The 14,049-nt window shown below is 61.9% G+C and overlaps 1 protein-coding gene and 1 pseudogene across 4 annotated transcripts in view; both read left to right on the top strand.

The window, feature by feature from the left end:
• The window catches only part of PLCG1 (phospholipase C gamma 1), a 34,799-nt gene extending 22,636 nt beyond the window's left edge, over window positions 1–12,163 (top strand). The window contains exons 6-33 of one of the 4 annotated variants that reach the window (XM_061210075.1): window positions 31–115; window positions 210–293; window positions 517–551; window positions 798–870; window positions 970–1,071; window positions 1,259–1,377; window positions 1,456–1,541; window positions 1,617–1,737; window positions 2,438–2,606; window positions 2,720–2,842; window positions 2,934–3,035; window positions 3,116–3,303; window positions 3,531–3,731; window positions 3,803–3,922; window positions 4,012–4,192; window positions 4,970–5,047; window positions 5,866–5,969; window positions 6,148–6,244; window positions 6,500–6,569; window positions 7,017–7,174; window positions 8,504–8,600; window positions 8,693–8,917; window positions 8,992–9,140; window positions 9,984–10,098; window positions 10,216–10,377; window positions 10,486–10,574; window positions 10,673–10,857; window positions 11,028–12,163. In XM_061210075.1, coding sequence (XP_061066058.1) covers window positions 31–115; window positions 210–293; window positions 517–551; window positions 798–870; window positions 970–1,071; window positions 1,259–1,377; window positions 1,456–1,541; window positions 1,617–1,737; window positions 2,438–2,606; window positions 2,720–2,842; window positions 2,934–3,035; window positions 3,116–3,303; window positions 3,531–3,731; window positions 3,803–3,922; window positions 4,012–4,192; window positions 4,970–5,047; window positions 5,866–5,969; window positions 6,148–6,244; window positions 6,500–6,569; window positions 7,017–7,174; window positions 8,504–8,600; window positions 8,693–8,917; window positions 8,992–9,140; window positions 9,984–10,098; window positions 10,216–10,377; window positions 10,486–10,574; window positions 10,673–10,857; window positions 11,028–11,070 — 3,361 coding nt within the window. In that variant the 3' untranslated portion in view covers window positions 11,071–12,163. Of the gene's footprint in view, window positions 1–30; window positions 116–209; window positions 294–516; window positions 552–797; window positions 871–969; window positions 1,072–1,258; window positions 1,378–1,455; window positions 1,542–1,616; window positions 1,738–2,437; window positions 2,607–2,719; window positions 2,843–2,933; window positions 3,036–3,115; window positions 3,304–3,530; window positions 3,732–3,802; window positions 3,923–4,011; window positions 4,193–4,969; window positions 5,048–5,865; window positions 5,970–6,147; window positions 6,245–6,499; window positions 6,570–6,989; window positions 7,175–8,503; window positions 8,601–8,692; window positions 8,918–8,991; window positions 9,141–9,983; window positions 10,099–10,215; window positions 10,378–10,485; window positions 10,575–10,669; window positions 10,858–11,027 lie in introns of all 4 variants that reach the window. The other 3 variants (XM_061210074.1, XM_061210073.1, XM_061210072.1) reach the window with 3 other exon arrangements.
• LOC133104141 (biogenesis of lysosome-related organelles complex 1 subunit 4-like) lies at window positions 11,232–12,855 on the top strand (annotated as a pseudogene).
• Window positions 12,856–14,049: the final 1,194 nt, after the last annotated feature.

The following is a 14,049-nucleotide window of genomic DNA, read 5'->3' as shown; positions in this document are numbered from 1 at the left end:
AGGCCACTGGCGATGTCCTTGTTTCCTCAGTATATCAGCCAAGGACCTGAAGAACATGCTGTCCCAGGTCAACTACCGGGTCCCCAACATGCGCTTCCTCCGAGAGCGGCTGACGGTAAGGGCCGGTGGGCCATCTGCAGGCAGGTGGGGAGGCCGGCTGCCCCAAGCCCTGTGGGAGGCCTGACCGGAAGTCCCACTCTGCCTCGCAGGACCTGGAGCAGCGCACCAGCGACATCACCTATGGGCAGTTTGCTCAGCTGTACCGCAGCCTCATGTACAGCGCCCAGAAGACGGTGCATGAGCCACCTGCCCCCACCGCCCCTGCCCTGCTCTCCCACCCCAGCCCCGCTTGCCTCAGCCCTGCTGCCCTGCTTGGGAGCGATTGGGTGCCATTTCTCCAACTCTTCTCCTCGTGAGGCCTGCCCCTTTCTGTTGCCCCAGCCTTTCTTCCTGAGAGCCCCTTCCCCATGTGGCCTCCCAGGGGCTCTCGTGCTGACCTGGTTCTGTCTCCTGCAGATGGACCTCCCCTTCCTGGAAGCCAGTGCCCTGAGGTTTGGTTTGAAGTGGGGAGGTGGGGTTCTCCCCGGGCCCCTTCGTCCCTCCCCTGGTTGATTCCCGATGCAGGTGGGAGGCAGCGGGAGCAGGGGAGCCCTGCTGGCCCATTCTGGGCGGCTGTGCTGGCCCATTCCGGGTGGCTGTGCTGGCCGGGAGCTGGGCCCTGCCTTCCCAGGGGCCCCTCATTGTCTGTGGCCCACGCTAGCCAGCTGGCCGCCAGGCATTTCCCTTCTCTCCCGCAGGGCGGGGGAGCGGCCGGAGCTCTGCCGGGTGTCCCTTCCTGAGTTCCAGCAGTTCCTTCTCGAGTACCAGGGGGTAGGACTGGGCTGGGGTTGGGCCAGGGTGCCGGCTGAGAGGGGCTGGGCTCACCACGGGATGGAGGCCCCTCACATGCCCCACCCTCCCACCCATCAGGAGCTGTGGGCTGTCGACCGGCTCCAGGTGCAGGAGTTCATGCTCAGCTTCCTCCGAGACCCCTTGCGAGAGATCGAGGAGCCTTACTTCTTCCTGGACGAGGTGAGCCCTGCCCCTCAGCCTCCATCAGGGAATCAGGGAGCAGACGGGCCTGCTGGAGCCCGGCCGGGTCCCTCCCGCAGTCCGTCGTGCCCCCAACCTGGATTGAGCACTCTCTCCCATGTCACCCTGTGCCGTGGCCCAGGGCAGGGGCTCATCTTCTCTTCTCTCCGCATTTGCTCCTGGGCAGTTCGTCACCTTCCTGTTCTCCAAGGAGAACAGCATATGGAACTCACAGCTGGACGCCGTGTGCCCCGACACCATGAACAACCCTCTGTCCCACTACTGGATCTCTTCCTCGCACAACACGTGAGTGGCTCCCTTGGCCCATGCCCGACCCCGGGAGGTGGGTCTCGCCTGACCACCCCGCCCTGCTTCCCTGTCCAGGTACCTGACCGGGGACCAGTTTTCCAGCGAGTCCTCCCTGGAAGCCTACGCCCGCTGCCTGCGGATGGGCTGCCGCTGCATCGAGTGTGCGTGGGGGCTAGGCGGGGGGAGGGGGGCGGGGGAGGCCTGCCCGCTTTGACTCTGGTCACCTTGCTCCCCAGTGGACTGCTGGGACGGTCCAGACGGGATGCCAGTCATTTACCACGGACACACCCTGACCACCAAGATCAAGTTCTCAGACGTCCTGCACACCATCAAGGAGCATGCCTTTGTGGCCTCAGAGTGAGTGGCGTGGCTCGGCTCCAGCTCTCTCCTGGGTCCCCTTGAATGCGCTGCCCTCCTCCCTGCCTTCCGCCTCCTGCCACCTGCTGGAGCCTGCCTTTCCCGAGCCATTCACTTCCTGCACGCTTGGCCCACCTGCTCTCTCCGTGGGTCCTTCTCCTCAGCCTGTGGAGCACAGTCAAGCTCTTCTCATCCTCAAAAATTAATTCCTTAACCTGGGCTCGCAAGGCCATTGTCCTGCCAGCTCCTTTCCCGTCACAACCCAGAGAACTGTCTGTGCTCCTTGTGTCTCACTCTGCAGTTCCTATTGTTCCCCGCAACACGTGGTCACTAGTCTCTCCCACCTCACTGAGGGGGTCATCGGGGTCCCCCAGTAGCTAAATTTGGAGGCTGCTTGTCACCTCTCCTGACCTTGGGTGTAGGATGTCTCTGCTGCTGGGGCAGCCTCCATGACGAGATCAACTCTGGGGACACCTGTCTTCAACAGTCCCAGCCCTTGGTTTCTGCTGCACCCGAAAGTGCCTCTCTAGACCCCTCTGCTACCCCCCACAGTGGCCAGGGCCTGCCTCTTCTCTGGGGTGGCTCCCCTCTAGAAAGGACCTTGGGCCCTAGGCTCCTAACACCTCACTCTGTGAGCATCTGAGCCGTGAGCCCTTGGAATTGCAGGATCTGTGTTATGCACTGGTCCCCCACCCTGCAGGTACCCGGTCATCTTGTCCATCGAGGACCACTGCAGCATCGCCCAGCAGAGGAACATGGCCCAGTACTTCAAGAAAGTGCTCGGGGACACGCTTCTCACCAAGCCCGTGGACATTGCTGCTGACGGGCTCCCCTCACCCAGCCAGCTCAAGAGGAAGATCCTCATCAAGGTAGGGCTTTGGGGGCCCCACTCCTCCGCTCTAGCTGTGGGTCCAGGCCTGGGTGAGGAGGTCGGGCTCCGGGCCTGGGCCTGGGAAGCCACGTCGTGGCCTGTCCCCCACAGCACAAGAAGCTGGCTGAGGGCAGTGCCTATGAAGAGGTGCCTACGTCCGTGATGTACTCTGAGAACGACATCAGCAACTCCATCAAGAACGGCATCCTCTACCTGGAGGACCCCGTGAATCACGTGAGGGCTGGGCCTGGCTGGGTCTGGCTGGGCCTGGGGGGCAGGGTGGTGAGGGGGCTCTGTTCACAGGCCTCGCTCCCGGCTCTTCCAGGAGTGGTATCCCCACTACTTTGTTCTGACCAGTAGCAAGATCTACTACTCCGAGGAGACCAGCAGTGACCAGGGCAACGAGGACGAGGAGGAGCCCAAGGAGGTGAGGGGCTGGCCCAGGGCTGGGGGCCGGGCTGGGGTCAGAGTCACCGAGTGTCTCTGCCGTCGCCCTCTGCCTTGCAGGCCAGTGGCAGCACAGAGCTGCACTCCAATGAGAAGTGGTTTCACGGGAAGCTTGGGGCGGGACGGGACGGGCGGCACATCGCCGAGCGCCTGCTCACGGAGTACTGCATCGAGACCGGGGCCCCCGACGGCTCCTTCCTCGTGCGCGAGAGCGAGACCTTCGTGGGCGACTACACCCTCTCCTTCTGGTAACCCTCCCAGCGCGTGCACACGTGGATCCGACGCCGGCAGGGGTGGCCAGGTCCCACAGTGCGTCACGCGCACACGCACTTGCAGTTAGCGCGGAACCCCTAGAGGGCCACCCCCACCTGAGCCGTCCTCAGGGCATCTCCTGCCTGAGGCCTGGTGCCTCGCCGTGGGTGGAGCGTGGCGTGTGGCCCGGCCTGCTGCTCACTGCCTCCCCGTGTCCCCTCAGGCGGAACGGCAAAGTCCAGCACTGCCGGATCCACTCCCGGCAGGACGCAGGGACCCCCAAGTTCTTCCTGACAGACAACCTCGTCTTCGACTCACTCTATGACCTCATCACACACTACCAGCAGGTGCCCCTGCGCTGCAACGAATTTGAGATGCGCCTCTCAGAACCCGTCCCGCAGACCAACGCCCACGAGAGCAAAGAGTGAGGGAGGGGACGGGGACGGGGTGGAAACCCGGGGGTGGTGGCCGGGGCTGACTCGGGCCCGTCCACAGGTGGTACCACGCAAGCCTGACCAGAGCGCAGGCCGAGCACATGCTGATGCGCGTCCCCCGGGACGGGGCCTTCCTGGTGCGGAAACGGAATGAGCCCAACTCCTATGCCATCTCCTTCCGGTGAGGAGGTGCCCCTGGGGGGCTGGGGCAGTGCGGGCACGCCTGGTCCGGGCTGCCCTGACCCTGTGTGGCTGTTCGGCCCCTGTCAGGGCTGAGGGCAAGATCAAGCACTGCCGCGTCCAGCAGGAGGGCCAGACCGTGATGCTGGGCAACTCAGAGTTTGACAGCCTCGTGGACCTCGTCAGTTACTACGAGAAGCACCCCCTGTACCGCAAGATGAAGCTACGCTATCCCATCAACGAGGAGGCGCTGGAGAAGATCGGCACAGCGGTGAGAGCCTGGGAGGCAGGGCGGGGCAGGCCGCACCTGACGGTCCCGGGGTGCTGTGGATGTGGGGAGCAGAGAGGCCCGGGGGGCTGCGGTGCTGCTGGGAGGGACAGCTAGCCCAGCTGGGAGCCAGGAAGGCATCCTGGAGGGAGTGGCCTCTGAGTGGCGTCTACAAGGACAGGCACGAGCTGGCTGGGTGAAGAGGTGGGGGCAGGCGTCCAAGCAGAGAGATCCCCGTGGGCCAAGATGTGGGATGCGGAGGTCCTAGAGCTCACACAGGGAGAGGGTCTGCCCAGGGCTGGGCGCAGACCAGACTCTGTCCCCAGGGCAGGGGCGCATAGGCTACAGAGGCACGGTTGTGGAGGGAGACCAGTGAGGGAGGAAGGCAGGGCTGTGGGGCGGGAGCCACAAGGGCTCTGGGCCAGGGGTGTGGCCCTGGGGAAGAGGAAGGGGTCCAGCGCAGAAGGTCCACTTGAGACTCTTGTCCTTGGACCTGGGTGGCCTAGGCGAGGGCTGCCGCCTGCTGGGGCTGGGGTGTGAGAGAAGCGTGCTGGGGGCCTGGGGCAGGCGCAGGGGGGCTTCAGGAACCGAGACTTTGGAGCCGTGGGCGCGAGGGCAGAGAGAGGAGGGGTGAGGCCAGGCCCCTGAGGTTGGGGGACCCTGGCGGACCAGGTGCGTGAAGGCGGCAGACTTGGCCCGGTGAGGAGAGGAGGGGACACGGAAGCCAGGAGCCACTTTCCCCTCTGGGCGTTAACAAAGCCCCTTCTGTCCCGTTTCCAGGAGCCCGACTACGGGGCCCTGTATGAAGGCCGCAACCCCGGCTTCTACGTGGAGGCGAACCCCATGCCGACTTTCAAGGTGCAGCCTCGGGCTCTGGGCGCAGGCAGCTGGGGAGCGTCTCTAGCTGCCTGGGGCTTGCATTCTCTGCTCAGGGCCCTTCAGGGAGAAGTGTGGTTTTCCGAGGCCCGAGAGGGGGTGAGAGGTGTGCGGTTGGTGTACGACCGCGTCTCTCCCAGGGCCAACCCCTCCCCAGCCCCGTCCCTGGGGGTCAGCACCGACCCTTCCAGACTGCTCCCCGGTGACCCCCGTTTTCTCCCTGGGGGCAGTGGGGTGGGGGTGGGGCACGCTGGCCGGAAGACGGTGTTCTTTGCCCCTCCCTCCCTCCCTCCCTCACCTTGTGGAGCTCTGTCAGGGCTTTTTTCTAAGGGGTAAGGGGCTGTGCCCTTTCCCTCACCCCCTTTCCTCAGCAGCCAGGGAGCCTGGGAGAAGATTCCTTCTCCTACTTTGCAGATGAGGAATGATGGGGTCCCAGGCACACCGCAAGGCTTCCGGTCCCAGAGGAGGCACTCAGCACCCGCAGACACTCCCTTCCTAGCCTCCTGGCCTGGCTCCTGGGGCCCCGGGCAGGGGCTTGCAAGGTTCTCCCCGGACCCTGAGGAGCTTCCCTGGCAGAGGCCCTGCTCTCCCGTCCCATCTGCCCTGGAGCCTCCCACAGGCCCGGGCTGAGGACCGTAGTGAGGCTGGGTCACTGGCGGTGGTGCCTGAGCCCCAGCTGGGCAGCCCCAGCGCACGTGCCTGCACACGTGTGTGCACATGTGCGTGCACACGTGAGGCTGCAGGTCAGGAGAGGAGTGGGAGGGCCTGTCTGCTTTGACCGGTGCTTCTCTTCCCCGCAGTGCGCCGTCAAAGCTCTCTTCGACTACAAGGCCCAGAGAGAGGACGAGCTGACTTTCACCAAGAGCGCCATCATCCAGAACGTGGAGAAGCAGGAAGGAGGCTGGTGAGCCAGCTGAGAGCCCGTGGTGCGGGGCCAGGCATCCTGGGCGCCGGCGGCGCGGACAGTGAGAGGGGCTTGGGCGGCACGGGCCCGCACGGGCCCCGAGGTGCACCTGCGGGGCTGCTCTCCTCTGGGGGGTTTGGGGTGGCCGCTAGGGGTCAGCATGCTGCGGCTTCCCCAGGTGGCGTGGTGATTATGGTGGGAAGAAGCAGCTGTGGTTCCCGTCAAACTACGTGGAGGAGATGGTCAGCCCTGCGGCCCTGGAGCCTGAGAGGGAGGTGAGACCAGAGCCCCGTTGGTGGGACGGGGCTCCTGTCCCCAGACTCCCTTCCTGTGCACACGCCACCATGGGCAGGGTCAGCGTGCCTGCGCGCGCACAGCCCCTCACGTGCGGTCCCGTCTGCCCCGCCGAGGCCGCGGTCTCTGATGAACGTGGGCCACGCTCGTGCGTTCACACGCCCACGTGTCAGATGTATTTCCCGCGTGTGGGCACAGTGGGCTTGCTGACTGTCCGTGGGCTTTGCCTCCCGCAGCACTTGGACGAGAACAGCCCCCTGGGGGACTTGCTGCGGGGGGTCTTGGATGTGCCGGCTTGTCAGATAGGTGAGCCCCCAGCCCTTCCTCTGCCCCTTAGGGTCCGCAGTCCCTGGTGGCCCTCTTCAGGCCCCAAGGGAGAAAGCCGATGGCCGGACCCCTAGGGCTGCCCTCACCCTGAGCTCTCCCTATTCCTGGATGCCCTCTTGATGCCCAGGCTCCCTTCTTCACCCCTGGCCTTGACCCCTGCGTGCTCGCCCCGCGCAGGCGCTGTGGACGGTGCCGCTGGCGAGCTGACGCCCACAGTCCTGATGGGCTGGTCCCTGGGTGTGACGGAGGCTTGGGGACAGGGTGGGGAGGGGCACGCGGCCTGGGGTGGCGGCGACTCATTGCTGGGCTACAGCGTCCTCAGCTGTGAGGCGGGCCTGGCAGAGCAGTGCCGCCTCCTCACGGGGTGCAGGGTGGGGACTCAGGCACGTCTGTCCCCAGCTCTGCGCTCCTCTCCTTCCGTCCCAGCCATCCGTCCTGAGGGCAAGAACAGCCGGCTCTTCGTCTTCTCCATCAGCATGGCATCGGTGGCACACTGGTCCCTAGATGTGGCTGCCGACTCACAGGAGGAGCTGCAGGACTGGGTGAAGAAGATCAGGGAGGTGGCCCAGACCGCCGATGCCAGGGTGAGAGCCTGCCGGTGGCCCTCGGAGCAGTGGGGCAGCCCCGGGTGGGCAGCCCCCGCCCCCACCGCTAGGCAGGGATCGGAGGAAACACACGTGGTCAGCGGTATGGCATGTTGAGGGTGTGTTGAGTTTGAGGTACCTGTGGGATGTCCAAGTGGCCCTGCTCAGTGGGCCTTTGGATACCAAGGGCAGAGGTGAGAGGACAGGTCGTGGGCTGGAAGCAGGAGTGGGTGCCCAGGGGCTTAGGGATGAGGTGGTATAGGTTGGGAACCGGGCATGACCTTCGAGGATGTAGGTTTCAAGAAAGAGAGGCGGGGGGGGTCTGATGTGCGGAGGGCGGCAGAGCAGACAGGCAGGGTCAGAACCTGAAAGTGCCCGTTGGAGTTGGTAGCAGCCGTGTCAGGTCATGGCTGGGTGGGATGGCAGTGGGCATCACGGAGCGTGGAAGGCAAGGGCGCAGCCTCTGCGGGGCAGGATGGTGGAAGAACGCGGAGCCCAAGCTGGGTCGGAAGGACCAGCCTCTGGAGGAGGGAGGCTCTTCCACTGAGTCTGGGACAGAGGAGGAAGTGCTCGCCAGGGTGTGGGAACTCCTGCTCGATGCCACCCCCAGTCGTTTGGGGTGGGGTAGAAGGCCCGCAGTACACACCTGTGGCTGCTTTGGAGAAAGGACACCCACGAGCCAAGCCGAGAGGGCTGGGTGCTGAGGATTTTGTCAGAGCAGGGCCCAGAAGGACAAGGCAGGAAGGCCAGGTGGTTGAAGGGATGGATCCTGAGGCCTGGGCTGAGAGGGGAAGGAAGAGTCAGAATAGGAGCCCCTTCTGGAAGGAAGTGGGCCTCCAGGGGTCAGAGGACAGGACGGGGGCACTTGTGAATGGGCTTCCGTAGCTGAAGTCTGGCCACAGCGAGTAGTAGGTGGTTGTGTTGAGTGAGGGGAACTAAGGGGTGAGGCTTCTGGGCCAGGGCGGGTGGAAGGACGACGGTCCTTAGGACACAGAAGATAAGCCCGAGTCCCCAGTGAGGTCACAAGGAAACGGGGAGGCGGCCTATGTGCCTGATGGAGGCTTGGGTACTGAATGGTCACAGCATCACTGCGGGTGCATCCAGCTCAGGGCCCTGGGGTGTCACTGGGGCCTGGGTGGTGGTAAGGATTCCACCCTCCTAAGTCTTGGAGGGGCAGGGAGGAGAGAGGACGTTTCTGGGGTGAGACTGGGGACAGACAGTAGGGTCTGGAAGGTGTGGGTGGGCATGCCCCAGGTGGCTGGGGGCTTCCCTCTCCTGGCGGGGGGGAGGGAGGGGTCCCGCCTGGGCTCAGGGCCTGTGTGTCACCAGCTCACTGAGGGGAAGATGATGGAGCGGAGGAAGAAGATCGCCCTGGAGCTCTCCGAGCTTGTCGTCTACTGCCGGCCTGTTCCCTTCGACGAAGAGAGTAAGGGTCTGGCCCAGGGGCAGTGCAGGGGTCTGGCCCCCAGCAGCGCCCGGGTGGGCGGGCTCTGTGAGCGCTCTCCCTGTTTGGCCCAGAGATCGGCACAGAACGCGCCTGCTACCGGGACATGTCGTCCTTCCCGGAAACCAAGGCTGAGAAGTACGTGAACAAGGCCAAAGGCAAGAAGTTCCTCCAGTACAACCGGCTGCAGCTCTCCCGCATCTACCCCAAGGGCCAGCGGCTGGACTCCTCCAATTACGACCCCTTGCCCATGTGGATCTGTGGCAGTCAGCTGGTGGCCCTCAACTTCCAGACCCCAGGTGAGGAGGTGGCCCGTGGGGCGGGGTCCTGCCGGGCGGCTGGGCTGGAGTCCACTGTAACCCGGCTCTTCCAGACAAGCCTATGCAGATGAACCAGGCCCTCTTCCTGGCCGGCGGGCACTGTGGCTACGTGCTGCAGCCGAGCATCATGCGCGACGAAGCCTTCGACCCCTTTGACAAGAGCAGCCTCCGCGGGCTGGAGCCGTGTGCCATCTGCATCGAGGTGGGAAGGGGACGCTCTGCTGGGCTCACTCCAGCGTCAAGGCCGGGGTGCTGGTTAACGCCATGGGGCAGGGGGCACTGGACTGTCCTGGAGCTCGAGGAAGATGTAACTGTCTTCTGAGGTGGGCGTGTAGCTACCAGCCTCCCCCGTGGGGCTGGGCTCTGACCAGCACAGGCCGGAGGCAGCTGGCTAAATGTGGACAGTTCTTGGCACTAAGGAGTCAGGCTATCCAGTAAGGCCAAGCCATGGAGAGCCACCGCCTGGCAGGAGTGGGCAGAAGACAGGCAGGAAGCTAGTGCCAGTGGTGAGCTAGCGGCCCACCGGCGGGAATCGGCTAGACAGTACTTACTTCCTGGAACGGGGCTTGAGTGAGACGGAGGCCCCCTGCCGCCCCTCGAGGCCCCGGGGCTCGCTCTGCGGTCGCGCCCTTGAGGCCCCCGGTGAGCAGCAGTGATGTGGGCAGCTTGGTGCTGTGGGGTTCAGGTGTGGGGCCTGCGCGGTCTTGGAGGAGGAGTGAGGACAGCGTGGGGGGAGCCAGGTTTCTCCTGGAGAGGAGCTATTTTTTTGTTCTAGGGGGAAGTAATTTTAAAATTTTCATGTTAAAATAGACTTGGATTTCGTGTGGAGTTGATTGCAAAAACTCACGTGAAAATTTTGGTTAAGGCTAGGACTTCTTCAAATGAACTTTTGCTGCGGCAGCTGCTCTTACAGCCCTGATGACTTGAGGGACTTGGTGGGCAGTGTTCTTGGGGCCCAGCAGAGGGCGCACTGCCTCCGCTGGGTAGTGGGGACTTGGCATGAGTTGGAAGGACCATCCTGGGCCCATCTTTGCCTGCCTTACAGGTGCTGGGGGCCCGGCATCTGCCGAAGAATGGCCGAGGCATCGTGTGTCCTTTCGTGGAGATTGAGGTGGCCGGTGCTGAGTATGACAGCACCAAGCAGAAGACGGAGTTTGTGGGTGAGTCTCCTCTCCCCGCTCACCGTCCTCATCCTCCAGGGCACTGAAGGCCTCTCCGCACCTGTGATCCGTCCTCTCCTGGCAGTGGCCTGAGGCCTTTTGCCCTTGCTTTCGCAGTGGACAATGGACTGAACCCCATGTGGCCAGCCAAGCCCTTCCACTTCCAGATCAGTAACCCCGAATTCGCCTTCCTGCGCTTTGTGGTGTATGAGGAAGACATGTTTAGCGACCAGAACTTCCTGGCTCAGGCTACCTTCCCGGTGAAGGGCCTGAAGACAGGTGAGGACCCTTCCTAGAGACTGTGCCCCCACCCCGAGATCTGGCTTGTGGGTGAGGGGGCTTTGCTCGCCTTCCCCTTGGGCTCAGGGCCAGGCTTTCTCCTCCTAGGATACAGAGCGGTGCCTTTGAAGAACAACTATAGTGAGGACCTGGAGTTGGCCTCCCTGCTCGTCAAGGTCGACGTTTTCCCTGCCAAGGTACCTGCGGCCAGGTGGGGCGGGGCAAGTGCCGGGCCCAGCCTCACCGGGTGCCTGGCAGCCGCTGACCCCCTGTGTATCTGCCCCTGTTGAAGCAGGAGAACGGCGACCTCAGTCCCTTTGGGGGTGCGTCCCTGCGGGAGCGGGGCTGCGACACCTCGGGCCAGCTGTTTCACGGCCGGGCCCGGGAAGGCTCCTTCGAAGCTCGCTACCAGCAGCCATTTGAGGACTTCCGCATCTCCCAGGAGCATCTCGCCGACCATTTTGACAGTCGGGAACGAAGGTGAGGGCGTAGAGGCGAGGTGGCCAGTGTGCAGCCTGGAGGAGGGGGCCTGAGAGATGGGAAGGAGTGGCTGATCCGCCTTCGGTTTCTCTACCTCCTGTTGGCCTGTGGGCTGTCCCCCTGGGCTGCAAGGCCCGCTGCTGGTAAGGACACTCTCCCCTTCTGTCCAGGGCCCCGCGAAGGACTCGGGTCAATGGAGACAACCGCCTCTAGCTGTGCCCCAGCCTCGTTGAGAGCAGCGGGTGCTGTGCACCTCACGGAGGGCCGTGGACTGGGTTCCTGGAAAGCTGCCTGAGTGGCAGCCTTCCTGGCCTTGCCGCCTGGAGCCTGGATTCCAGCAGTGGACGCTAGACGGAAAGCATGCCGTTAATGAAATGTATCACTCACTATTCGGGGCCTCCACGCCCCAGCTCTGGGTGAAGGCAAAAACTGTACTGTCTCGCATTTAAGCACACACATCTGGCCCTGCCTTCTGGAGATGGAGCCTTCCATCTGTGGGACCAGGACCACGGCCGCAGCCTCTCAGAGAGAGAGGCTGCCTCAGCCGGCAGCACGGGAGGCTCTGAGGGGCCACTGACATTCCTGAGAGGAGGGAAGGAGGAGCAGCTTTGCTGGGCTAGGGCGACGAAGTTTACATAGTCCTGTAGCTTTAAAACCACAGCCCGGCAGGGAGGGAGGGTAGGTGTTCCCGCCAGGGCGGAGGAGCACAGGGCCTGCCTGGAGAGGAGGACACAGCACAAGGGCACGTTGCCCACGACCAGGAGCACCACCCAGCCTGACAGACGCGGGGCCGCGTGGGAACATAGTGGCACTGGGCAGCTGGGCTGCGGAGGGTTGCCCCGAGAGGGCCAGCGGAGGAGGCCGAGCCCCGGGGTGCCCCCTGGAGCGGGGACAGTGACAACGTGCCCAAGGCCACAGCAGCACCTCGGGGCCATGGGAGGACGAGGGCCCCGGGGCTGGACGTGCTGGGCTGTGGTGCCACCTGCCTGCGGCCTGGACGCAAGCCTGAAGCACCCGCTCACCAGGGTGGACCTGTTTGTGGGCGCTGGACATGCTGGGTGGCGACTCCTCCCGCGTGGTCAGCGAGGACGTGCCTGCATTCACGCCACGGCCCCCGAGATCCACAGCAAGGCGACAGCTTGGTCAGGACGATTGGCGCCAGTGGGGCCAGAATGGAAAAGCCGGTCACCAAGGCAGAGGTCAAGCTGGGCACTGTCCCCGTACGTTCAGGAAACTCCTGCACACAAGTAACGTGTCCTCCCTCAGCAAGGCACCCTCCGCAGCCCCAGTAGGCTGGCTGCGAACCCCAAATCAGACTGAAGACCACTTTCCCTGTTGCATCGAAAGACCTTGGATCTGAATCTGCCGGATGACAGTGCAAGGGGATGCTGTCTGAGATGATCTCAAGTATTTGTGAAATCAATCAAATCCTGTTTGTTTGTTAATAGACGTACATGATGTTGGAGTATGGAATTTTAAAGTTTATTTTTTGCACACTCTATTTCTCACGATCTTCATTACTTCACATAGGATGTATGATTTTCTACGTCTTCCACTTTGACCTGAAAGCTGCTTGGTGAGGGGATTGGGGAAGCAGAATGAACTTATCTGTGCACTGTGGCAGAACTGTTATTTTTACGGATTTTACAGCTCAACTAACAGTGTTACCTTTTCAAGATTTATATATACTCTTCAGAAGAACCACTGAGCCGTTAAAGCCTTGTTGTTATTCGATCCTAATAGTGATTCAGTTTTCTATAGCTTACTTTTAGGATAGACGGTAAATTATTTAACATTATATTAAACTTTCCATATCATGGACTGTAAACCGAAGGAAATTATACAATTTCTGAGAAAACGTATTGATTTATTTAAACTAATTCTGAAGTTGTATTTGAAAGTACGACCTCACAGTCAGCTGTCCATAGCAAACATGTCTATATATGGTTGCCAACGTTTGGTTTATAATTTAAATGTTAATAAAAATTTTAACTTTTATTGGAAAAGCTTTCCTTCTGAAAAGGACTTTAAAGAATAGAATTATTTTCCTTCTCGATGGTATTGTAATGGCGTTTTGCTCCTCCCGCTCCCCACCCTTGGAGGGAAGCGTCTGAGAGGAGAGCAGTGGTGGGCTGCCTGCCCCGCTGGCAGGGCTTGATTTGGGATGTTAAGCACCGTCAGGAATGGGCGAGGTGGGGTGGGGAAGTGGGGAGGAGAAGACAGAGCAAAGCCTGTTCTGGTGATGGAGGTTTCTTTAAAGGCAAGGAGAACACAGGATGCTTTCCCTCAGGAAGGAAAGAGGGATTAAGGAGCTGCCGGCCTCGTGGGGGACAGGCAGCTGGGTGCTGAAGGTCACTCACGGCTGCGCTCAACGGCAGTTTCTGTCCAGCTGGTGAGAAGACCCAAGGAAGGCGATGGAAGGTTGGGGAGGACAGAGGCCAGGGTCCAGGCCCGTGGGCATGAAGGTGCTTCAGCATAGCCAGCATTCAGCTCACGCAAACCCGCTGCCCGCACCTGGGCGCAGGGCTGGCCGTTTGCTAGCTCTGTAGCCCTCTTAAGATCTAACTAACTGCCAGATAAATTATCGTGTCCTTTACCCTTTAACTTGTGTGTTCTTCTGGAGGCTCGGCAAAGCCTGCTGCTGTCTGGAGACTTGTCACCTAGGGATGCTTGCCTGGTGGTTATTCTGCAGTAGAAGCAGGTGAGGAGTTTCTGTTCACCTCCCAGGTCCAGCAGATCTTCCCTCTGGGCTACGGGGAGGTGTGAGGCCACGCCCTCCTCCAGCTCTTCCACCGAGGGTGTGGCAGCATAGAGTGCAGCCTGCCTGTGAGCAAGCCCAGGTTTCTGTGGGCAGCCAGCTTTCACGGTGACCAGGAAGCAACCAGAGTCCCCTTCCCTGTTCCGCAGAAACCTCGCCTTAAAAAAAAAAAAAAGCATTCAAACATACATTTCTGGGTGCCACTCTGGTTGCCTCTGTAGCTTGCAGACAAAATCTCTGTGCCTAGAACACGGTTGAATGGGCCCTGCCCTTCCCTTCCTGTGGCTATTTTTGTAATGGTCTGTGCTGGTGTGGATCGAAAATTATGCTGTACAGAGAAAAGAGCTGCCTGCCTGATGGATGGGTGGGGACAGGCATAGTAAGCCAGCCGAGGAAGCCTGAGAAGATCTGTCTTTGAAGAGACGCAGGTAAGT

The sequence above is a fragment of the Eubalaena glacialis genome, chromosome 13, assembly GCF_028564815.1.
Source record: "Eubalaena glacialis isolate mEubGla1 chromosome 13, mEubGla1.1.hap2.+ XY, whole genome shotgun sequence".
In the NCBI taxonomy this organism is placed as follows: domain Eukaryota; kingdom Metazoa; phylum Chordata; class Mammalia; order Artiodactyla; family Balaenidae; genus Eubalaena; species Eubalaena glacialis.
Note: the sequence above shows the minus strand (reverse complement) of the source record. Positions and strands in the feature narration are given on the sequence as shown.